A 24,457-nucleotide genomic window follows, 5' to 3' on the forward strand; every position below is an offset into this window, starting at 1 on the left:
CATTAACTACTCTACACTCATTTCAAGGAAAGAGAGTGTTTTACAGGCAGCTGTTCATTAACTGAATTAAAGATGTTACGAATATAGAACTATACATTTCACTGCAGAAAACCAAAACCATTGTTTTTATAGGAAAGCACCCAGTATGGACTAAATTTTGTAGTTAATATTAAAATACACTACTGGCCATTACACACCATTGCTCGGCCATTGCTACACCACGAAGATGACGTGCTAGCGACAGGAAGAAGATGCTGTGATAAGCAAATGATTAGCTTTTCAGAGCATTCACACAAGGTTGCCGCCGGTGGCGACACCTACAACGTGCTGACATGAAGAAAGTTTCCAACCGATTTCTCATACACAAACAGCAGTTGACCGGCGATGCCTGGTGAAACGTTGTTGTGATGCCTCGTGTAAGGAGCCTATCGCAATTGCAGTTTATCGTATCGCTGCGTTGGATGCTCGCGTTGGTCGAGATCCAATGACTGTTAGCAAAATATGGAATCGGTGGGTTCAGGAGGGTAATACGGAACGCCATGCTGGATCCCAATGGCCTCGTATCTCTAGCAGTCGAGATGACAGGCTGTAACGTATCGTGCAGCCACGTCTCGATCCCTGAATCATCAGATTGGGACGTTTGCAAGACAACAACCATCTGCACGAACAGTTCAACGACGTTTGGAGCAGCATGAACTATCAGCTCGGAGACCATGGTTGCGGTTACCCTTGACGCTGCATCACAGACAGGAGCGCCTGCGATGGTGTACTCAACGACGAACCTGGGTGCACGAATGGCAAAACGTCATTTTTTCGGATGAGTCCAGGTTCTGTTTACAGCGTCATGATGGTCGCATCCATGTTTGGCGACATCGCGGTGAATACACATTGGAAGTGTGTATTCGTCATGGTAGGGGGTGCCATTGGTTAGAAGTGTCGGTCACCTTTTGTTCGCATTGACGGCACTTTGAACAGTGGATGTTACGTTTCAGATGTGTTACGACCCGTGGCTCAACCCTTCATTCGATCCCTGCAAATCCCTACATTTCAGCAGGATAATGCACGACCACATGTTGCAGGTCCTTGTACGGGTCTTTCTGGATACGGAAAATGTTCGACTGCTGCCCTGGCCAGCACATTCTCCAGATCTCTCATCAATTGAAAACGTCTAGTCAATGGTGGCCGAGTAATTGGCTCGTCACAATACGCCATCACTACTGTTGATGAACTGTGGTATCGCGTTGAAGCTGTATGGGCAGCTGTAGCTGTACACGGCATCAAAGCTCTGTTTGACTCAATGCCCAGGCGTATCAAGGCCGTTATTACGGCCAGAGGTGATTGTTCTCGGTACTGATTTCTCAGCATCTATGCATCTAAATTTCGTGAAAATGTTATCACATGTCGGTTCTAGTATAACATATTTGTCCTATGAATACCCGTTTATCATCTGCATTTCTTCTTGGAGTAGCAATTTTAATGGCCAGTAGTGTACATGCTGAAGAAGAGGCGTCTGTAGGGAGGTTCAGTGAATCATTACATTAAAACTGATATTGCTAAGCTATAATCACAATTTTTTTTTGCCAGCATGACACATTTCTGTGTCCATGATGATACTCTTTGGAGCATACCACATTATAATGCGTGTATGCTTTGAACTGATGGTTCGACCGTAATTTGCTCATGTTTTGCGCTAGGAAATGGTTGACTTACGAAGTCCGTGAGCGCGAGAGTGTCATCTCTGATGAGGTCTGCGTAGTTGGCGGCGCGAAGGAAGGCAGCCAGCCGCGCGTCGTCGTCGTCAGTATGGTTATCGCCCTGCGTCTGGAAGCCGAGCGCCTCCGCCATCCGATACGCCCTCTCGCGTGGTATGTCCGTCAGCCCCCATGGGGTCGTCGCTACCCCACTCTCCATAATCACCCCACTGAAGAGACCTGCAGAGAAATTTCACCACAATGAAACAGTAACGATGAATGTAATACTCTACTGCGCTGTACTGATTTATTGAACATTCGTAAAATATTAAATTTTATGTCAGGCTATCATTTCAGGATAGATACGAAACTTTTGGGAACAACTATACTCGAGATCGGACTATTTCGGAAAATTAGATTAAATTTTGTCTCCTATACTTAAAAGTAAAGACATGTGGGCCTTACGGCAAGCACTCATCCCGGTATTCGCCAAAAGTTATTTAGGAAATCGTCAATTGCTAAAATAAAACTGACCAGACAAGTAATGATCTGCACTACGTCTGCATACTGCGTACGAGTACATTCATGGTGTCCACACTTTAAACTGTATTATATTAGTTGTTGCGAATTTCCTTTTAATGTCAATGAATACGTTTCGTATTTCATAGAAATGACTGATTTGATTTCCTTAATGATGTACTGTAATCTTGTTAAACAGGAGGTGTTTGAGAGAATATTGCCACATCCTAACAGACAGCACACTCCTGCTCATTTTTGTTATACTCTGCGTCTGTAGTGCATTAAGCGGCCAGTTAGCTATACCGTCGAATACGATGTCTGATAATAAGAATACTTTCCTTTGTCTTGGCATGTAATATGGTGTTTAGATGGTAGTATATATAATGCAATAACATGAAGTTGTGGGCGCTACACTTCAAGCTAAACCAATTTCCAGTTTATAAACGCGGATTATAGGAAACGTACTGAATGCAGTAAATACACTATTATATGCAACAAGTAATCCATCAAAAACATCGATGAGATGAAAACTGTCACAGAAGCAATAAATCTCTTTACCGACTCATAAGAAAGAATAGCGTATCTAAGCTTTGAACTGAGGGGGGACGAGTGGAGGGCGTATTCAAGCCGATATATTTTAAGTAAATAATAAAAGGACTCTGAATAATATTGTATGGACATAAACGACAACTTAATTATGAAAATGTATTAAATTAGCGTCAAAGAAAGACTACAGCGATTGCAATGTATTAAGAAGACATTATTTATATTAGATGAGATCGTAGTGCGTAACGTTCTCGAAACTAACATTATTATCTTTGTCATTATATATAAGAGAAAAAAATATTTAAAATCGCTTCGAGTCAGATCATTTCTTCTATTGTATATAATGTACGCTTGCTATTGTAAAAGGGTAGCTTTTGTTCTATTTGTTCTCGTACGTAGCGAATAATTCAAGTGTGTATTCTGTGCTTAGTGTAAATATATTTATAAAACGTGAGTGCGTTGTGTTATTTCAAGAACCCATGCAAACAATTGTTCTTGAATTAATAATTGCAAGAAGTTATTTAGCATTTTTTCAGTCTCTATGAAGCGAGCAGCGGTGATCTTTGACTGGCAACAATTGGCCGCCATTACGCGGCGTATTTAAATTTATTTTTTTGTGTAACATATCACCACAGCCGGAACAGAAAGAATCATTTCAAGTTATTCAATTAACTAAAGTGCAAAGTTTCACTAACTTTATTTCGTCAAAAAATGTATTCTTTCAAATATACGATTTATTATAGGTCAGCGAACTTAGCCTGCATTACATTTCGCCGAAAGCATTTGAAATAATTTGTAGGGAGCATGGCGCTCATTTGAAACATAATTTAATATTTATCTCTGGCCGCCTACTGTTATATTATCCCTTTCTCTTGTTTCACTTGATAATAATAATACTTAATAACCACAGAATGGAAGGGATAGTATAGGCGGTTGGGAGCGGGATAGAGGGAGATAGAGAGGGAGTAACGCAGGTACGTTTCGCGGTGAGTGACGAAATAGTTTCGAGATTTTATGAGAAATGCGTCGGGATACATTTTCTACGGGTGGCCGCAGCTACCACTATTTCTCACTGAGTGCACCCTTCCGATGAAACCAGTTCTACAATTGAGTCGTTTATTTCAGAAGCCAATCAAGCGCCAAAACAAGAAGAAAATGAGTTAGCGGCGGTATATTTTTCTATGAAGCAAAATGCGATTTTAGTGCTGTAAACAAACACCAAATACAACACTGTCACGATTCAGTTGTTTCTTCATCAAAGCCAGAAACATAAGGGCCACAGATATCAGAGCCACGTCTTCACAGCAGGCGTTTTTTTGATGTTAAAATAATTAGATTAAATAAAGTTTTTCGTGTATTGAAAAATCGAGTGTAGTGTAAGAATGTGCAAATCACTAACCTCTGGGCAAACTTATTTCCTGACGAGGAAATTGCCTGACGTAATAATAACAGAAAGCAACAGAAATCTAGAAACTTAGTGAAGCAATAAAATCATTTAAAAAAGCCATACTGTATACAGATATTTAAAAAAATATGGCCAAGTGTGAGTAGGACTTGCTCGCAGAGGGTTCTCTGCAAACTTAATTATGTTTATTTCTGTATAGTACATTCATCCTGAGAATCGAGAATGTCAACGATTATTACCTGTTTTTGATATAGATACTGACAAGATATCGCTGCTGGGAATTCAAAGACCGTATCAAAATCTTTACAGAAATTCCTCAGAATTACACCGGACGTACAAAATGAAGCGAGCAGGGGACTTCATTTTATGTATGCAAATATAGAACATTTAATAAAGTATTTTTATTTACTTACTAAAATATAATTACAACTTACATTTTATGTGTGTGTGCAGCTATCGTCGCATGTTATATTTTTGACGGAAGATGAATGCAATGTATATTCTCATTGCAAAAATATATTTTTAAGTGACATAATTACAGTTTAGCAATTTTCGGATTATTCACTTTACTTGTACCGTGAAAACTTGCTTCTTGTGAAATTTTATGTTTGTACGTCAACGTGAAGTACCCTACAGAGTTTAAAGTGTGGTTTTCGTGTAAAAAAATATGTGACATAAATGGCCGTATCTTTTGAGTGCATTGACTTAGAACCTGAAAATTTTTACGCCGCCAAGGGACCATAGACCATATGAAATAAATTTGAACTCTTTACGCCAATCTCTTCAAGAGCGAAAGGAGTCGTAACAGACAGACAGATGGAAAACGAAAAAAAAAAAAAAAAAAACAATTCGTGCTATATAATTGCAAATTAGCAGTTTTCGGATTTTTTTCCTTTACTTTTACTGTGAAATCTTACTTCTTCACAAATTTCATGATTCTAGGTCAACGGGAAGTACGATATATATTTGATGAGTGAGTTTTCGAATATCAAAACAGGTGACATAAATGGCCATATCTATAGTCTGTACTGACTTAGAAGCTTAAAAGGTTTACATCGCCAATGAAACATGCATCTTAGTATGTGACATAAATTTGAATCCGATACGCAAATTTTTTCAGAGAAAAAGGGGTCTTGGCAGACCGACAGGTAAAGTGATAGACGGAGGAAAAATGAAAAAATATTTTTTCGTGTTACGTAATTACAAATTAACATTTGTTCTTTGGGGCCCGCAGTGCAAAATATGTCTTTCAGTGATATGATTGTTATGAATAAATCCGGCTACACTGCTATGTAAGTTGTTTATATTTTATTTAATTCACGATGAGCGCATTTCGGCAAATTGCCATGGTCAGGGGCTACGCAACATCGTTGCTGTCATGTCCTGTCTGTTTTGGAATTATTACTGTCTCACAGGTGTACAATGGAGTTGTATGTCGTTTTCCATATGTGATATTTTTCTGACAGCTTGGATGATATGGAAAACAAGTAATATCCGACATACAACTCCACTGTACATATGGGAGAAAGTAATAATTCTAAAACAGACAGGACATGACAGCAACGATATTACATAGCAATTTGCCGAAATGGGCTCATCGTGAATTAGATAAAATATAAACAATTTACATAGTAGTGTAGCTGGATTTATTCATATAAATTAACGATTTTCGGATTTTTTCCATTATTTTTACTGTGAAACCTTGCATCTCGCCAAATTTCATGTTTCTAGGGGAACGGGAAGTTCCCTGCAGATTTTCATGAGTGAGTTTTCGAGTGTCAAAATACGTGACATAAATGGCCATATCATTTGACTGAAGTGACTTATAATCTTAAAATTTTTACACTGCCAAGAAACCATTGACTTTAAAATATGTAGCATTCATTATGAGTTGATGCATCTACCCACTCCTGAGAGAAATGGTTCTGAACAGTCGGACAAATAGACACACTGACAATAAAGTGAACCTACAAGGGTTTTATTTTTAACGGATAGAGGCACGGATCAATAAAAAAGGTAGGATACTGTATAATGAAAATCGGTAGCAAGATGGATATACGAAAATGAATAGTTATAGTACTCAATAAAATCATTTTTTGTCAGAATGTTTTTCCTTCTGTCAGTGCACACGTTACAAACATTTAACGAAGTTATACCAATGCAACATAGGATTAACGATAATACACTTCATCTTTTAAATTAAACGCTGCAGAAGTTCTCAGAAATCGATAAACTTTTTATTTGCCAAGGGACGAGGTGTCCCTAATGGCGAACTTAATGGACTCTTATGACCTTAATTTTGGGTTCATAGTACAAGCGTGTAAAGCCATGATCCTTGGTCATAGTGATTCTTTCAAGTTCTGAACGGCTACTAATCCACTATTTCAAAAATAGATCAGGCAGAACCACAATTTTTGCTTTTATATTCTAAGATGTAGTTAACCGAATTACTGAGTTTCATTGTAAAAAACGTATATGACTGGCAATCTTTTTCAGATGTGAGGCAGTATTTAGTTAATCCATGATAAGAACAGAAAGTGAAAAAAATCTACTCATACGAAATTCCCACATATCACGAAGAGTTTGCTCAAATAAAGCTTAATTCGCAGTTCATTTGTTGAATGGATTGGTAATGCTACGTGAAAGAACACTCCTAAGGTCTATTCGACTGACTGCGAAAGAAAATACAGGTTAATCCTGAAGTACACTAAAAGAGTTCTTAAAAATGAAGCTGAGTGTGTTGAGTGAGGCGTGGCAGCCAGTACACTTCTTATTTGTGGCATCAAACCTTCATCTGCTGGTGATACCTCAGACGTTTGCCTACAAATTAAAGACCTTTTGGAATATTCAATTCATACTGAATTAAAGAACCTTTGTCCTTAAAGAAACGAGTTACAAGTTATTCAGCACATCTGGATGTATTAGAGTCGCTAAAGTGATGGATATAATCGAGGAAATTTGTATATTATTATAGGAAAGATTGTCCTCTAGTACTAACTGTGTAAAGGACAATGTCCACCATTAAAATCATTATTAAGACTGCACGCAACAAACGTCAAATGGACTAGATGTGCAATCCATACTTTCATGTGCAAAAGTTTAGTATTTCATCACAAACGAATGAAGTAAGTAGGCAATTCGTCATTTACGTTACGTATGGATGATAACATATCGCAGCAGGCTTCTCATTCATAAACCGCATTTTAACGCAATTTGTTTATAACGATATCTAGTTTCTCCGTGCTGTAGGGGTGGCATGTTTGATTAGCAGTCAAAGGCTCAATCTAGACATAGAAGGGGTCAGTGACGTGCAGTGGAATGAAGACAAGGATTTATGGTCAGATGAGTATAGGATAATATGGCCAGCAGCAGAAAATGGTAAAACGGGAGTAGAATTCGTTATGAATAGGAAGGTAGGGCAGGGAATGTGTTACTGTGAACAGTTCAGTGATAGGGTTGTTTTTATCAAAATCGATAGTAAATCAACACCGACAACGATAATTCAGGTATACATGCCGACATCGCAAGCTGAAGATGAGGTAGAGAGAGGAGGATATGGGCTTGGGACAAGGAATGAGAGAGGAGAGAGACTAATTGAGTTCTGTAATAAATTTCAGCTAGTAGTACCAAATACTGTGTTCCAGAATCAGAAGAGGAGGATGTATACTTGGAAAAGGCCGGGTGACACGGGTAGGCAGAGATTCCCACATCAGATACTTTATTGTAAGTCGTACCCAGGAGCAGATATAAACTCAGATCATATTGTATCAGTAATGAAGAGTAGGCTGAAGTTTAAGATATTAGTCACGAGGAATCAACACGGAAAGGGGTTGGATACGGTTACCATTGCTAATAGAAGAAATATTTCAGTTGATAGGTTAAATGTTGAGGGAAATTCAGGAATAAAGAAATACCAGTCGCTCAGGAATGAAATACATAGTAAGTGCTCCGAAGCTAAGACGAAATGTCTGCATGAAAAATGTGAAGAAATTGAAAAGATATGATTGTCGGATGGACTGACTCAACTTACAGGAAAGTCTAAACCACCTTCTGTGAAATTGAATGCAAGGGTGGTAACACTAAGAGTGCAGTGGGAATTCCACTATTAAATGCAGAGGAGAGAGCGGGTAGGTGGAAAGAGTACATTGAAGGCCTCTATGAGAGGGAAGATTTGTCTGAAGTGATAGAAGAAGAAACAGCAGGAGACAGGTGATCCAGAATTAGAGTCAGAATTTAAGAGAGCTTTGGAGGACTTAAGATAAAATAAGGCAGAAAGGCTAGATAACACTCCATCAGAATTTCTAACATCATTGGGAGAAGTGGCTCGCTGGTGTGTAGAATGCATGTGTCTGGCGACATATCACCTGACTTTAGGAAAAATATCATCCACACATTTCCGGAGACTGCAAGAGCTGACTACTGCGAAACTATTCGCACAATCAGCTTTACAGCACATGGATCCAAATTGCTGACAAGAATAACACAGAGAAGAATGGAAAAGAAATTTGAGGACGTGTTAGATGGTGATCAGTTTGGCTTTCGGAAAGGTAGAGGCACCAGAGGGGAAATTCCGATGTTGCGATTGTTAGTGGAAGCAAGACTAAAGAAAAATCAAGACATGTTCATAGTATTTATACACCCGGAAAAGCGTTCGAAAACGTAAAATGGTGCAAGATATTCGAAATTCTAAGAAAAATAGGGGTAAGCTATAGGGAGATATAGGTAGTATGCAATATATACAAGAGCCAAGAGGGAATAATAAGAGTGGACGACCAAGAACGAAATTCTCGGATTGATAATATTGTATTCCAAAGCTAAAGGGAAAGAAATAATGATAAATCAACAAAAAAACTGGTAATTTATAAAATCAAACATGTTAAAACTACCAATCAAAATAATTAAAGGTAATAAAATCAAAGCCAATCTAACTTCATAAGAAATTGATTGAGCAACAGAATGCAGGGAACCTAACAAAGAATAATTTGAATTAGAAGACCAACCAGCAATTATAACAGTATAAACACCTAATCTATTACAACATAAAAAAAACAAAAAACCATAAGGGAAAGAACACATAGAAGTTAAGTAAGGAAAAATTGCTCAGACAGCCAAAGAAATTATTAAATTAAAAACAGGAGAACAATAATACTGTTCAATCTGTACATCGAAGAAGCAATGGTGAAAATGAATGAAAGGTTCAGGAGTGTAATTAAAAGTCAAGGTGAAAGGATATCAATGATACGATTCGCTGATGACAATGCTATCCTGAGTGAAAGTGAAATACAATCACATGATCTGCTGACTGGAATGAACAATTTAATGAGTAAATCGAAGAAAGACGAAAGTAAGGAGAAGTACCAGAAAAGAGAACAGCGAGTAGCTTAACATTCAAATGACTTCTGCTACCTAGACAGCAAACTAACCACGACGGATAGAACAAGGAGGACATCAAAGGCAGACTAGCACTGGCAAAAAAGACATTCCCAGCCAATAGAAGTATTGTAGTATAGGACTTAATTTGAGGAAGAAATTTCTGAGAATGTACGTTTGGAGCATAGCATTGTATGGTAGTGAAACATGGACTATGGGAAAACCGGAACAGAAGATATCTGAAGCATTTGAGATGTGGTGCTACGGACGAATATTGAAAATTAGGTGCACTGATAAGATAAGGAATGAGGAGAATCTGTGCAAAATCGGAGAGGAAAGAAAAATGTTGGAAACACTGACAAGGAGAAGGGGCAGGATGACAGGACATCTGTAAGATATCAGGTAATGACTTCCATGGTGCTAGAGAGCTGCAGAGGGCAAAAACTGTAGTTGGAGACAGAGACTGGAATACATCCAGCAAATAATTAAGGACGTAGGTTGCACGTTCTACTCTGAAGAGGTTGTCACAGGAGAGGAATTCATAGATAGCAGCATCAAACTGACTAAAAAAAAAAAGAAACAAATGCAGAGGAAGAAGGAGAAACGTCTATCAACACGTGCATGTGTTGATGAGGATACCACGACAGTCGTGCAGAGGACACAGACACACTGATCGCTCAGCTGTGACCATGATACAGCGACGCTCAGCACACTGAGACATGACATGGACTTGTTTGCTCCAAGATAAATATCCATATGGGTAGTGCAAGGATTTCTAAGCATTGCGGATGACAGTACAGAGACCATCGTTTAAGTCTCCTTTGAGCGTCACACAGAGAGGCGCGCCGCCAGTGCTATGCTGAACGACAACACTGAGAGAGGATGGATATATTGATTGCTCGGCTATGCACTATCATACAGCTACGATGAGTGCCTTGAGTCATGAAATGCACTTGTTTGCACCAAGAGAAGTATGCACAAAGACAGTGCAACGATGTCCAAGCACCGCGGACTGACAATACAGTGACCTTTCTTGCGGTGTCATTTGGCATGTCAGCACCGAGAGGCGCGCTGACAATGATACGCTAAACAATGACACTGGAAACAGGAGTTTCCCAACGTTATTTGAGGCACGCCTTGGGTCTCCGTATGGCATCATGTCATCAAGTCTCAGTTCGGGTTGATAATCACCCGATTTCGAAACACTGGTGCTGTGCTAAACTTCAAACCCCATAATCACTTACAGATTTAAACATGTGTTCTTCCTGGTAAACTGTTGATATACAATAAGTTAAATTTATTGTATGTTGTTCTTCCCGATGATGCAATTTTGATGGCCTGCAAATGATTTTTACATCAATCAATGTTGTTATTGATACATAACATTTTCCAAGACTCAACAGAAAACTTTAATGCAATCAGTGTGCATGGCGCGAATGTATAAGGTTTGAGAATCTTAACTGGAAGAACTACATGGCACATAAAAAAGTGAGAGGATAGTTAAATGTTTCGCAGTAGGATGATTAATGATTTGAGGACAGGAAGATCATTGTCATTGTGTTTGTTGATTTTTCTGCTCACTGCGATAAAGTGAGTCACAAGAAACTTCCAACGAAACCCGATAAGCCGACAAAAGGTTTTACAGGATTCTGCCAATGAACCCTGATCAGTTGACAAAAGATTCCTACTTTGCGTATCTTATCAGAGCCTCTCATTAAAGTGGTTATTTTATGACAGTATTCTCACGGAAAAAAGAACAGTAGATGCCAGTTACAGAAAAATAATTTTCCCAACACATTGTTCTCGCTCTATTCTTATGCAACATATACACAAATGACCTGTTCATTAAATGAAGGACAACACAGATCATTTGCGTTTATGGTACTGTGAGAGCTACACAAGACATAAATTTTTAAGAAGTGAAACAGTAACTCACAACTGTAAGAACAATTATGGAAGTACTGTATTACAATGGAGATTTCCTGAAGACTTACTTATTAAATACGTAATGATGGGCATTCCACCATCAAAATAAGAATACAGACCGGACGTTGAATGTATCTTAGCTTGATGACGATCAGCGAAACAATTTCTGCCTGAAAAATCTTGAGGTTGTACTGATATTCAGACAACAATGTCTCTAGAGAAGAAGAATTCTCTTAAGAAAGTGTTTATTTCACTATCTAGATTTCATATACAGTCAAGTGGCGAAAATATCTTTTCGAAAATTTTACCTGACTGTGGTTCCAGAAAAAGAAAAGGAAATCATCTCCAACAAAAGCTTAGCTGAAAAGGCTCGAGGAACAGCCCTAAGTGCTTAGAACATCAGCCTTGACAATCCGCTCCTCCACAGCTGATTATGGCGAAAAGACTCGAGGTTCAGTTAACATCCGAAACTTTTTTTGATTTATAATACTTCTAATAGAAAACTTTAACAGATGCAATAAACTTTAAGGAATTTGGAAAGAAGGATAGGAAGTCTGAGAAGAATGACAAAATGCATAGCAGTGTCAGGAAACATTAATGGCTGCGAGACTTATCTCCTCCAGTTACATACTCCACATGAACACCAATAGTCTGACAAAGATTGTTATGAACGCTTTTGGGGGCTTAAAGACAAAGCTAGGTGGTGTGAAGTGGCTTGTAATTTAAAGCTGAGGTGGCAACAGAAAAAAGATGCACTGGATACAAAGACATCCAAATTAAAAAAACGTAGGTGGAAGTGTATCAGAAAACATAATTTACACCTATCACATTGTAACTGTAGACAGGAAAGAGAAGAAATACTAATGTCAAGGGATTGAAGCATATGTGGATTTTGGGGAAACTTAAGTAAAGCTGGCCATACCGAAAACAAACAAAGAATGAAATGTCTACATTCCGCCCATTTCCTTTTTGTACCTTGTTTAGGAGTCTTCCAGTTCTAGAACGAAGGTTTATAGTCTTGACAGATCAGGAGGTGCTCACCCTTGGTCGCAGGCGAAAGGAAGAGATGTGACGTGGAGCCGCCGCCTGCGCTCTCCCCAAAGATGGCGACCCTGCTGGGATCCCCGCCGAAGGCCGCTATGTTCCTCTGCACCCACTGCAGGGCCAGCACCTGGTCCTTGAAACCGGCGTTGCCCGGGATATCTTCATTCTGTAGGCTCAGGAACCCTGCCACACAAGAACTATCAGACATCAACTGCTTTGTTTATTGAATATACAAGTTTCTTTAACATCTGGTTTCTGGTTTTTCTGCTCTGAAATAAAAAAGCAGTATCCAACAGGATAGGGAGTACTCAGCAGAGAAATAATCTTAGAAGTCCCGTAAGCCCTATTTGGGAGACGATCCTTTGCTGTACTCAGAGTCATCAATATTAATTTCTAAATTGTGTTGGTTAAACATGTTGAACATGAAAACGTATACGGATGCTCCTGAGGCACAAAGTGACTTACGAATTTTTAGAATCAAATGGATAGGATTATTGGTTCGTACAGGGCAGTGAAATTTTAAATGTAGTCTCTCCTTTCAGACAAACGAGTGGACCATGTATCTCTTCCTGCAATGGTTCATCACGGCTCTACCAGGTATCTTCTATGTGCCAACATGTTGTTCAAAGAAATAGTGATTTGTGAATTTGTCTATGAAGATTATACTTTATTAGAGAGCAGTATATATTAAATCAAAATATAAGCCAAACAAACATCTGAAAGTACTATACAACCATAATGAGTGAATCCAAACCCATTGTAGACTACGTACGTAACAATTCACTCATGTGATACCAGAAAACTTGAATTAATCACAGGTCTTAAATGTCAACATGGAAACAAATTTAAGCTCTCCGGTGTTTAACTTTTATACTCCTACCTAAGAAGACAGATGAATTATATTTTTATTGTTATCGTTGCTGTGTGGTGTAGAAGATATTGTGTAAAAAAATAGTTTTAAAATTAATTAAATCATTCAAAAAGAAACGATCCAGACGCTGTAAAACGAAAATTGCTGAAGGAATCATAATGCTGTTTGCAACAGAAGAAGATGTGGTGCCTATAAAAGCGCTGAGACCCCTAAGTCGTCACTAGAAAGACACGGTTGCATAACCACGTGACGTCAGAGCGACGAGCACGCGTCCACTGACTGCTGCACTCAGTCGTGCTGGAAACAGAGAAATGGTGGCTTCAAAGGAAGAGTAAAAGGGTGTAGTGGCTTTCCTTGCAGAGGAAGGAGGGTAGGGAACAGAAATTCGTCGTAGAACGGTACGAAGACACTGAATGCCTGTTCCAAAACCAAAGCTCAATCCGATCGCTACATACCAAAGCTCAATCCGATCTCTACACTGCATATACAAACTCTGCAAGCTATCATATGGTTTGTGGCGTAGGGTACCTTCAACCGCTATAGTCACTCACAAATGGAGCGAGTGCAGAACGGCTGCCCATACACCTCCGAAGGAGCCCTAATTTCTCTTATCTTATGTTCGTGGTCCTTACACGAAATGCACATTGGCGGCACTGGAATCATTCTACATTCAGCTTCAAATGCCGGTTCTCTAAATTTTCTCAGTAGTGTTCCGCGAAAAGAACGTTATCTTCCCTCTAGGGATTCCCATTTGGGTTCAGGAAGCATCTCCGTAATATTGCCGTGTTGGTCGTACCTGCCCGTAACGAATCTAGCAGCCCGCCTCTGAACTGCTTTAATGTCTACCTTTAATCCCACCTGGTGGGTATCCCAAAAACTCGAGAAGTACTCAAGAGTGGGTCGCACTAGTGTTTTATACGCGGTCTTCTTTCCTGAAATTTTCCCACTAAACCGAAGCCTACCATTCGCCCTCCTTACTACCGTCAGTATGTGCTGGTTCCAGTTCATACCGCTTTGGAACGTTTTTCCGACATTTAGCAGACGTGAAACTACTAATGCTGTATTCGAAAGTTGCAGGGTTGTTTTTCCTACTCATCCACATAAGTTACATTTTTATACATATAGAGAAAGCTGCCATTCATCACACAAACTAGAAAGTTTGTCTAAGTCGCCTTTTCTACAGTCGCTCAAAGATGACATCTTCCTGTACACCACACTGTAATCAGCAAACAGCCACAGACTGATGCTCACCCTGTTCGTCATATCATTTATGTAGGTAGAGAATAAAAGCGCTCCTGTCACACTTCTCTGGCGCAGCCCTGGCGATACCCTTGGCTCTGATGAACAACATAGTGTGTTCTATCACTTAAGAACTCATCGAGCCACTCAAATGTCTGAGAACCCATTCCACATGCTCGTAACTTCTTTAACAGTGTGCCGTGGAGACCCGTGTTAAACATTTTCCAAAAATCTGGAAATATGGAACCTCATTGTTGCCCTTCATCCATGGTTCGCTGTATATCATGTGAGAAAAAGACATGCTGAGTTTTGCGCGATCGATGGTATCTAAGACCGTGCTGATTCCTGGACATGTTTTTCCGTCTCAAGGTAATTTACTATGTTCAAACTGAGAACATGTTCAAGGATACTGCAGCTGACCAATGTTAAAGATATTAGTCTTTAATTTTGCGGGTCCGTTCCTCTAAGCCTGCGAAAGATTCGCGATAAATGCAACCTAAGTATGGGGCCAATGCGGTACTTTATGTAAAACAGAATTAGGACTCCATCCGGACTTGGAGATTTACTTGTTTTCAACTCTTTCAGCTGCTTCTCTGCTGCAGAGATGCCTATTACTGTTTCCACCATCGGGTGTTTGGACGTCGGTGAAACGAAGGTATGTTTGGATGATCCTCCTGCTGAATGATTTCTTAAAAGCGAGATTTAAACTTCGCCTTTCCTTTTGCTGTTTTCTATTGTCACACCAGATTTTTCAACGAGTAACTGGATTGAAATCTTAGACACGCTTAGCGATTTTACGTAGGACCAAAGCTTTCTCGAGTTATCGGCAAGATCTGTTTGCTACGGTGACGATCGTAGTTTTTGTACGCTTCCGCCATCGATCTTTCTACAGACGCACGAAATTGTACTAACTTTTGCCTGTCATTTGAGCGTTCCTTCTTGAACCGAGAACGCAACAGTCTCTACTTCCTCAGCAATTTCCGAATTTTGTTACTGAACCACTATGGGTCTTTTCTGTCCTAAATCCACTAGTTCGACACATACTTCACCACAGCGCAATTTACTATCCATTTAAACTTTGCCCCTAATGTCTCTATGTCCATCATACTAGAACTAAATGGTGGTCACTCAATTTCTAAGTGGGCTGCAGATAACTGCTTATCTGTTCTTTCTAGCAAAAAGACTCTCCTAACTTGTTGCTAACTTTATTAACTTCAGTAACCATTGTCATTAAAATGACTTACGGGTCCATGGCTGCCAATGAAACTCGACGGTCTTCAGTAATGAGGGCATCCACCAGCTGGGCGATGGTAACGAGTGTCTCGTTCCAGATTGTGCGACATACTCCTGTGACATCCGTCCTTCACTGACTCGCTTCTGCCATGGCTCGATCATCCAACGGACATGCATTGCTCTTAGTTCACTTATTCCATTATTTGAAGAACTCCGTTCCCCGCACTCATTCTGCCGTCAGAAAATGCACTACACCCATTTTATCTTCTTTTGAAGCCTCCATTTCTCCGCTTTCAGCACGACTAAGTGCTGTTGCCGATCGACAGGTACACCTGCTTTCCCTGTCATCAGGTGGCCGTGCGTCCAAGCCGTGCGTCTCAGCGCTCTTGTGGGAAGCACACCTTATTCCGTAGGCAACGGCAGCACGATCCCTTCAGCGGTTTTTCATTTTAGGGCCTCCAGTTCGTTTCTTTTTTAATGGCACTAATAGCCTTACAGCAGAACTGTCACGTACTGATAAGATGTACGTATCGCACTACGCAACGTAACAGATAGCAAATGTTTTGATTCAGCACCAGGGCTGCTCGAACGATATGTGGCTGCTAAATTACTTAGGTCTTGGTTGTCCAGTGAAGCGATTAAACACGGTCACACACTGTTATACTCAGTAAAATGTTTCTGTTTCTGCCATCTGTGATTATTAAAATATAGGAAGTGGGGAATCAATAACTCTAAGTGACACACGAGAATATATTTAATGTTTCACTTAATTAACGAAATTAGACAGTCTGTGGCACGGAGTGGACATATGAGTAAGTATACCAGCATGAGATTGTGTGAGAGTGAGGTTATCTTTCAGATATAAGCTGTAGCTCTTGCTAAATTATTCTGTAGATTTACGTATTGCACACCACTAAAATCTTGAAGATGGGGGAACCGACCGAAGGAGAAATCCAGTTAATAAATGGAACGTTGTGTAAGAGCAACTAACATCCAACGGGGCGGAAATGGCTGCTCGTCATCCCAGGCCATCAACAGCCAGCTGTCCTGATACATTTCCACGACGCTAGAACCGGGTTTCTACCTGTCTGACAGTGTCCAAAATCGGTAAGACATCGTATACGAAAGTGCGGGGCGGGTTCGACATGAATGATGCTTCCGTATAAGTACTGATTTGTGGTTAAAGGATCCCCTCCATTATGGTGCATCAGTCTTCCCGCGCTAAGGACATGATACAGAATCCTGTAAAACATGGACGTTAACAGTGTCTATATACAGGTTTGCTGAATTGGTACTTCAACTGTCTTAGAAATACGTATTTGGTGGGCTTGTTTCTTGTAATTTCCTTTATCACTAGCAGTCCGATACAAGAACGATCTATACACTCTTGGTGTTTTCCTATTTTTTCACCCGGTCTTTTAATTGTAAATTCTTACATACAACAACAATGGAGTTAAAGGTGTGGCTTTCATGAAACATTGTACGTTGAACAGAAGCCTTAGTTATCTTTGGAGCATTCGTCTGTATATTCGTGTAGTCAGTAGTAAAGTACGACATTTAAAACCCTTCGTAATTCAAAATCTGTCCTATTATTGACTGTTCTTGTTACTTTGTCATTATTAAGAATCAAAGATTTAAACACACAGTTTGAGGTACTTTTGTGGAGATATATGGCATTACATGTCTGTGCACATGTCATTTAAATTGCTTGTATAACGTACCACTGATTTGCGTGCGCGGTGAGGGCGACCAATAGCGGCCCAGACGGAGACATCAACGTGAGTTCTCTACAATGCTCCTTTAACCACTGTAGCACGATTCTGGCTTCGAGACACGGATAATTATACTGCTGAAAGATGACATCGTCGTCAGGGAAGCCATAAAGCATGAAGGGATGCTGGTGGTTCGCAGCTGTCAGCGTGTCTTCGATTACTACCACAGGTCCCATGCAAGCCCAGAAGAATGTCTCCCACACCATAATACAGCTCCCACCAGCCTGCGTCCGCGGCGTGCTGCACATTTCGGGTCGCCGTTCACTTCGATTACGGCGTTTGTGGAGACGACCATCGACCCCGCGTTGCAAAAATATGATTAGCCTGAAGAGCCGACACGTTTCCATTGATCGACCGTCGAATTCCGATAGTCCCGTGCCCACTGCAATCGTAATTATCGATGTCTTTGGGCTATTGACGTCAAAACGTCGGGGTAGTCTGCTGCGGAGCTCCATGTTCAACGATGAACGGTATGCCCCGAAACACTTGTGAGTGCACCGGCATTGTGCTGTTTTGGCAGAGATGCCACACTTCACCATCTATCCCACTTTACAGAACAGACAAGCCTCCGATCTCCACGTTCTGTGAAGTGCCGTGGACGTTCAACCAGTTAGCACCTAGCGGTAATTTCACTGTCCTTCTACCTCTTTCTGTAGATGCTTGCGACAGTAGCATGTCAACCTTCGACCAACTTCGCCGTTTTCAAGATACTCGTTCACAGGATCTGCGTAATAATAATCTGTCCTTTGACAAAGTCGCTTATCTCGGTGGATTTCCCCATTTGCAGCCCTTATCTTCGTTACGGTGATCCCCCATCCGTCTGCGCTGCGAATACATACTTTTGTTACCGCGTCACGTGGCCGCAACGTCACCAGGCGAAATCCATCGTCGTGGTGGCCAGTCGTCGCAATATTTTGGCTTATCAGTGTATGCATAGTAATGCGTAGCTGACTTAGACATAGCTGTAGTAGTTCAGTGTGTCCCGTGTCTGGAGTAACGTGAAGCTGTTGGTGACCGCGACGTGGCAGTAGCGGCAGGTTTGGGGAGTCTCTTGATGTCAGCCCATTTTATCGCGGCCTGATCGTCGGTGCGTGACGAGTGGTACTCTCCGGCTTCGAGATAAAGCAGACATTGGTGTTTCACGTCACACTGCGCCCAGGGTGTGTCAGTTCAGGCAAAAAGGCGCCCAAGTCACCTGTCTCTGGCAACAAACTGTGCATGACAGGCGACGTTGATTTCTATAACGGATTGTAAGAGTGGGTAGTCGCGCCTTGGGCAGCAAATCGCTTGCCAATCAATTCTTGGTTGTCCGCCCCCGGGAGCTGAGTGGTCATCTGGACAGAATGTCAATCCTACAGGTCCGGGTTCGATTCCCGGCTGGGTCGGAGATTTTCACCGACCAGGGAGTGGGTGTTGTGTTGTCGTCATCATCATCATTTCATCTCCATCGAAGCGCTAGTCGCCGAAGTGGCGTCAGATTGAAAGACTTGCACCCGGCGAACGGTCTACCCGACGGGAGGCCCTAGTCACACGATCAGTATATTCTTGGTCAACTAAAATTGGTGATCAGTCATTATTCAGAACTATCTCCTCTCTACGAGGTACAAGACCCACCACATCAAATGTGTACCTTTGCTCTCTACAAGTCACAGACCAATTGGCTTAGGTACAGAACACCGTCATTGAACTTGGAGAAAGTTTGGCTGAGCAGCTACGATTAGATACCCATCGAGGTCAATTTTGTTAGTGCCTTCTTCGCAGTTCCCCACTCCACCTATTCTTCTCATCTATCAATGTTTTCTCCAAACGAGTTTGTGTCTAATACCATCTATGAATTTATTTGGGTTCTTTCTACGTGTATGTCGACTTATCAGTTCCAGTTTACAGCTTTAACTCGTTGCGTTTATGTTTCACTTCTGTAGGTAAATCTTCTATTTTAAATGTCTACGGCGAGGTTGGATAATTTTGTTGTTTTTTCCGGCATTTTAGTCTATAGCTAGTTACCATTTTGTTCAGAGTGAGTATCTTTCTCATGATACTGCTCTCCGCTTTCAAAATATTTTCATATCATCTTTTATGTGAAGGGTAAGACTTTCACTGGCAGTCAGTGCTTCTGACTTGATAACTGTGTTTTAGTACACCATTTTTGGTATGTGGAGAGTCGTATTGTGTTGTAGATGTTGTGAGTTCTTTCGAAGACCCCCTTAAATTTGTGTAGGCGAGTTCTCTGTGCCGTTTTTCGCTCATCAGGTTCAAGGATCTCGTTTAGCTACTCCCTGGATTTGGTCATACGTTGTGGGCAGTTTTTGTATGAAGCGTCCTGACAACACTAATTTTTTGGTGAAGGTTACACGTAAGCTGTATTTCCTTGTAATGGTCTCGTCATTTTCTAGTATGGACAGAAGGTTGCAGCACAGTGCGATGTTGCAGAATAAATACATTCATAAGAAATAGGATTAAAGATTTTATTTTTCACTGTGTTCTGTTTCGCCGTCGCACCATTTTACGCTCATTTAATTCCGTGTGGGTGTTTTTCCCCTAATTTCGTAAAGGTATCGACGGAAAATGCAAAACTGTAATCTTTGGGCCGGCCGAAGTGGCCAAGCGGTTCTAGGCGCTACAGTCTGGAACCGCGCGACCGCTACGGTCGCAGGATCGAATCCTGCCTCGGGTATGGATGTGTGTGATGTCCTTAGGTTAGTTAGGTTTAAGTAGTTCTAAGTTCTAGGGGACTTATGACCTCAGCAGTTGAGTCCCATAGTGCTCAGAGCCATTTGAACCATTTTTTGTAATCTTTGGCGGCCGATGGATAAAGTGTACGTTGCTGCGCAATTTCACCGCGAAGCTGCAAGGATAGTACGCAGGGGACATGTCGATACCAGGACATAAAGTCTTTGCGACTTTCAATTCCGTAAACTCAGATGGTCATTAACTACGCCTCGCAATGTAAGCAGATGTCAGCATTTTGGAGAGGACGGATTGAAGGTGAACCATGGCCAAACACAGCGTCAGCAAGGAAGTTGTTGACTAGAGAGACGACAGAACCTCAGGACCGAGGAATTGTCAGACAGGCGCTCAGAGCCCCCGATTCATCATCAGCGATCGAAAGTGTGGCTGGTGCTTCAGTGACCACAAGGACCATTAATATGCGGATCACAGAAAGGGGTCTGAGATCACGGCGCACCTTTGCGCGATCTACCATTGACCTCCGTACACCAACAAGCACGCATGCAGTGGTGCTGGGCAAATTCGACCATTAACTGGAGTAGTATTGTCTTCAGCTATGAAACCTGCTTCGGACTGAGCCACTATGGACAGGATGTTGTACGCCATATGGTCCGAGAACCAGGAGTGATGGTCAGGTGTACCATTTCATTTTAAAAGAGGACCCCTGTGGTTGTCATCCGTGGCACACAGCACAGCAGTACGTCAACGATATTTTACGCCCGTTTTGTTGCCTTTTATGGCAAGTCATCCTGGGCTTACATTTCAGCAAGATAATGCGAATCAGAACACGGCAAGGATTTCTACTGCATGTCTTCGTGTTTGCCAAACCATTGCTTACCCAATAAAACACTAGCTTGGCCAACAAGGTCTCCGAATCTCTCCCCAAATGAGAACGCTTGCAGCATAATCGGGAGGGCCCTCCAACTAGCTCGGGATTTTGTCGACTTAACGCGCCAGTTGGATGGAACTGTGCACGATATCCCTCAGGAGGACATCGAACATTCTTATCAATCATTGACAAGACGCGTAAGTGCTTGCATATGGGCCAGAGGTGAACTAACGCTTTATTATCTTGCTCAATTTGTGGTGAATCTTTTTCTCTTGAATAAATCATCATATTTTTCTCAAATTGTAATCATTTGTTTGTCTGTACACATATATCGCATCATCCGATATTCGTCCCACTTGGAAAATTCCTTCGTGTAGCGTTCTTTTTTTAATCTCAGATTACATTCATAGTTAATGCATGAGATTAGGTGGTCCCACCACCTCCCCCCCCTCCCAAAAAAAAAAAAGAAAACCATACACTTACCAAGGGCGCCGAGACGGTAGGCGATTGAGACCAACAAGACGCCCTTCTCCACGAAGTAGTGCGGAGTGGCGCCGGAAGAACTGCCAGTCTTGAAGGCTCCTCCGTGGATGTAGACCATGACGGGAAAGGGACCACTAGTCGTAGCCGGCGCGTAGACGTTGAGGTAGAGGCAGTCGTCAGAGCCTTGAGTGAAGGGCAGCAACCCGGCTAACACGGGCTGGGCGCACGCGTCCGCGAAAGACAGAGCGTCCCGAACCCCGGACCAGGAGGCTGCCGGCTGCGGAGCCTGCACACGTCGGCGTACGGTCAAGCGGCAACTCGCTTTACCAGTCCACACTACCACACATACTTAGCGGCCACTGTACCATTTTTTTTAAACGACGTGTTCTTCCGAATACTTAAATATTAATACAGTAAGGTATCGTCACACTGTCTGCAAATCGCCAGATAACGAAAGGTTCGAATTTCAGTCATTGTCGGCTGTTTAGCCTTGGTGTGACGATGCCAGGTTCTCACTTAGATAAGACGGGACAAAAATACACTGAGGTAACAAAGTCATGGGAAAGCGATGTGTACGTATACAGATGGCGGTAGCATCTCGCACACAAGGCTTAAAAGGGCATTGCATTTGTACACGGGCAATTCATGTGAAAAGGTTTCCCACGTGATTATGGCCCCAAGACGCGAATTAACAGGCGTTGAAGGTGGAACGGTAGTTGGAACAAATATGGCGCCTTATAGGGGATCACTGATCATTGTATGTATACATGAACCGACGATCCTGCATCTTCTGAAATAGATTCACTACCATAGAGCAACCGTTAGAGTTCATGTTATAGATTCACTACCATAGAGCAACCGTTAGAGTTCATGTTAACCCACAAAATATTATATCATTCCCTAAAGCCTTCGACAGCAAGATGGTCCATAAGCGGAAAGAAATGGTTTTGACAAATAAGCGCGCACTGGATCTGTGCTAGGGCCCACTCGTTCCTGTTAGAACTTTAGCCCACTGACAAACTGACCACATTACGAAATTTTTACACCGAGGAAAAACTGGAGATTGTCAGAAAAAAGTCTAATGAAAGTAAGAAGTTAATTCGTTAAACCAAAACATTTCATTCTATGACTTGAGTCAGTTATTACATGTAGTCGAAAAAAATGTAATAAACATTACAGTAGCATAATATTTACTTCTACTGCGTAACAGGGTACACTATGTGTATCAGTTGATCAAAACAATGTAACAGTGTACCTCACTGTAACGTAAGGTGATACTATCGTGTAAACACTAAGAACCTCAAAGTGGTGAAGCCCCAGGTAACTCAGCATAAAGACAAAATGTTTTGACTTGGTAGTGTAGGAGCTGCATGTTACCGTGTGTCACATAAAGGTAACCTTAAAAATTTTTCGTAGCCAACGGTCGACTTAAAAATCAATTACTAAATGCTAATAAGTTCTATTTGAGGTTGTTTACAGCCGTTCTTCTGGCAAGCCTATGGAAATAAGTATCAGACTCTTGTATGTATGTATTAAATCGGGAATCTAGAAACGACGGAGAGGCTTTGTCTCGCCATAGCCCTCAGTGTTTCATATCTCCACAACAGGCCACAGCAGTCCGCCCACCCCACCTCGCCCCACACACCGAACCCAGGGTTATTGTGCGGTTCGGCCCCCAGTGGACCATTCCCCCCCCCCCCCCCCCCCACCCTCACCACCATACCCCACGGGAACATCACGCACCGAAGACGAGTGTAACTCCAAATGTTTGCGTGGTAGAATAATGATGGAGTACGCGTATGTGGAAACGGTGTTTGCGCAGCAATCGTGCGGGGTTAGCCACGCGGTCTAGGGCGCTGCAGTCACGGAATGTGCGGCTGGTCCCGGCGGAGTTTCGAGTCCTCCCTTGGGCATGGGTGTGTGTGTGTGTTTGTCCTTAGGATGATTTAGATTAAGTAGTTCGTAAGCTTAGGGACTGATGACCTTAGCAGTTAAGTCCCATAAGATTTCACACACATTTGAACATTTTGTGCAGCAATCGCCGACACAGTGTAACTGAGGAGGAATAAGGGGAACCAGCCCGCATTTACCGAGGTAGACGGAAAACCGCCTTAAAAACCATCCACAGACTGACCGGCACACCGGACCTCGACACCAATCCGCGGGGCGGATTCGTGCCCGGGACCGGCACGCCTTCCCGCTCGGGAAGCAGCGCGTTAGACCGCGCAGCTAGCCGGGCGGGTACATCCGACTCTTTACTTGCATGGCGACAACAATTAACCTTCGCGAGAACAACGGAAATCAGAGTCTTCAGCATCAGAAGGAAACTTTAGATCCTAAGAATGATTATTTAGTCACATAAAGAAGATTAGTTAACTATGGGGCCATAGAGTACGAACTCATCAGAGTACCGGAGATCTCCTTCTAGCTAATCACCCGTGACATGCACATGTTTGTGCAGCTTGAATAACCTGTAACGACCCTGAGCATTCTTGCACTACAGAAACAATAATCTATTAATGCAAGACGAACTTTTGCACGTGAACTCCGTGAAGGTCCATCTGCGGTGAGTGCTGGCTGAGCTGCTACATTTACCATCGGTCTCCTGTATAATTACTTACCTGAAAATCCTGAAATCACTCAGTATAGACAATGTTCGTAACGTCGAGGAATGTCCGCATTATTAGCGGCTAGACGGGAGCAAGACTATCACAAATCACCGAACTTCAACTGCAGTAAAAACGAACTCTCGCGAAAATGTGTTTGATTGGATACCGCAACCAAAAAGCTTCCCCTGACGTT

At 41.8% G+C, this 24,457-nt stretch overlaps 1 protein-coding gene across 1 annotated transcript in view; it reads right to left on the minus strand.

Moving 5' to 3' along the window:
• Positions 1-24,457, minus strand: part of LOC126095546 (putative inactive carboxylesterase 4) — a 34,786-nt gene that overhangs the window by 1,312 nt on the left and 9,017 nt on the right. Inside the window, exons 3-5 of the mRNA XM_049910325.1 lie at positions 21,656-21,941; positions 12,499-12,684; positions 1,711-1,931 (exon numbers count right to left, since the gene is read on the minus strand). Of these exons, the coding sequence (XP_049766282.1) occupies positions 1,711-1,931; positions 12,499-12,684; positions 21,656-21,941 (693 nt within the window). The remainder of the gene's footprint in view (positions 1-1,710; positions 1,932-12,498; positions 12,685-21,655; positions 21,942-24,457) is intronic.

The sequence above is a fragment of the Schistocerca cancellata genome, chromosome 8 (assembly GCF_023864275.1).
Source record: "Schistocerca cancellata isolate TAMUIC-IGC-003103 chromosome 8, iqSchCanc2.1, whole genome shotgun sequence".
Classification (NCBI taxonomy): domain Eukaryota; kingdom Metazoa; phylum Arthropoda; class Insecta; order Orthoptera; family Acrididae; genus Schistocerca; species Schistocerca cancellata.